This window comes from Eimeria mitis, genomic scaffold (genome assembly GCF_000499745.2).
Source record: "Eimeria mitis Houghton genomic scaffold, Emh_scaff438, whole genome shotgun sequence".
Classification (NCBI taxonomy): domain Eukaryota; phylum Apicomplexa; class Conoidasida; order Eucoccidiorida; family Eimeriidae; genus Eimeria; species Eimeria mitis.
In genome coordinates, this window is record NW_013572695.1 from 13,756 (window position 1) to 14,461 (window position 706).

Genomic DNA, 706 nt, shown 5'->3' on the forward strand with positions numbered 1-706 from the left:
ATATATATATATATATATATATATATATATATATATATATATATATATATATATACATACATATATATATGCAATATATATACTATATATATATATGCAAATAACGTGCACATCATGTATATTCGTACATATATATATTGCATCTGCATGCATATGGATAGGCACCTGATGAAGGGCATCCTGGGGTGTTCGTCTTCCGTTGTCGCCTCTATGCCTTCCAACTCGCACAGCAATGGCTCAACAAGGATCTGCAAGAAGGCCACTTGGTTCTGCGCCAGGCAGTGGTGTGATTCCCGGTTGCAAACAGAAGAAATAGGGAGTTTCAGTCGCCTCTCGGCGTCCCCCTGAGAAAGCAACCAAGCCGGTAGACTATCTCTCAGTCCTTCTTCTTGTTGTGATTCATGTTTTTTTTTTTCGGGGGTAAGAACACGCAAGTGCACAGCGTCAGCGAGAGAAACATAACACTGCAGCCTCTTAGTGAGGCTGTGGCTGGCCTCACCTGCCGATAGAACTCCTCGGATATTTTACAAGTCCAGACCAAGTGGTCTTTCCAGCATAAGAAAGCATGCGACAGGTCTGCCATCTTCAGCAGCATCTTCCTCACATGCAGTGCATCTTCTTCTCGGCAAAACAAGTTGAAGTCTGGGCAACTTCTCCGGGACTGTAGAGCCATTCACAAAAAGAAACCCCTGAACTTGCTGCACAC

General features: G+C 43.2%; 1 protein-coding gene across 1 annotated transcript in view; it reads right to left on the reverse strand.

Annotated features, from left to right (window-relative positions):
• The window catches only part of EMH_0012310 (calcium/calmodulin-dependent 3', 5'-cyclic nucleotide phosphodiesterase, putative), a gene marked incomplete at both ends in the record, with an annotated part of 5,927 nt that overhangs the window by 271 nt on the left and 4,950 nt on the right, over nucleotides 1-706 (reverse strand). Inside the window, 2 exons of the mRNA XM_013499493.1 lie at nucleotides 166-344; nucleotides 500-661. Coding sequence (XP_013354947.1) covers nucleotides 166-344; nucleotides 500-661 — 341 coding nt within the window. The remainder of the gene's footprint in view (nucleotides 1-165; nucleotides 345-499; nucleotides 662-706) is intronic.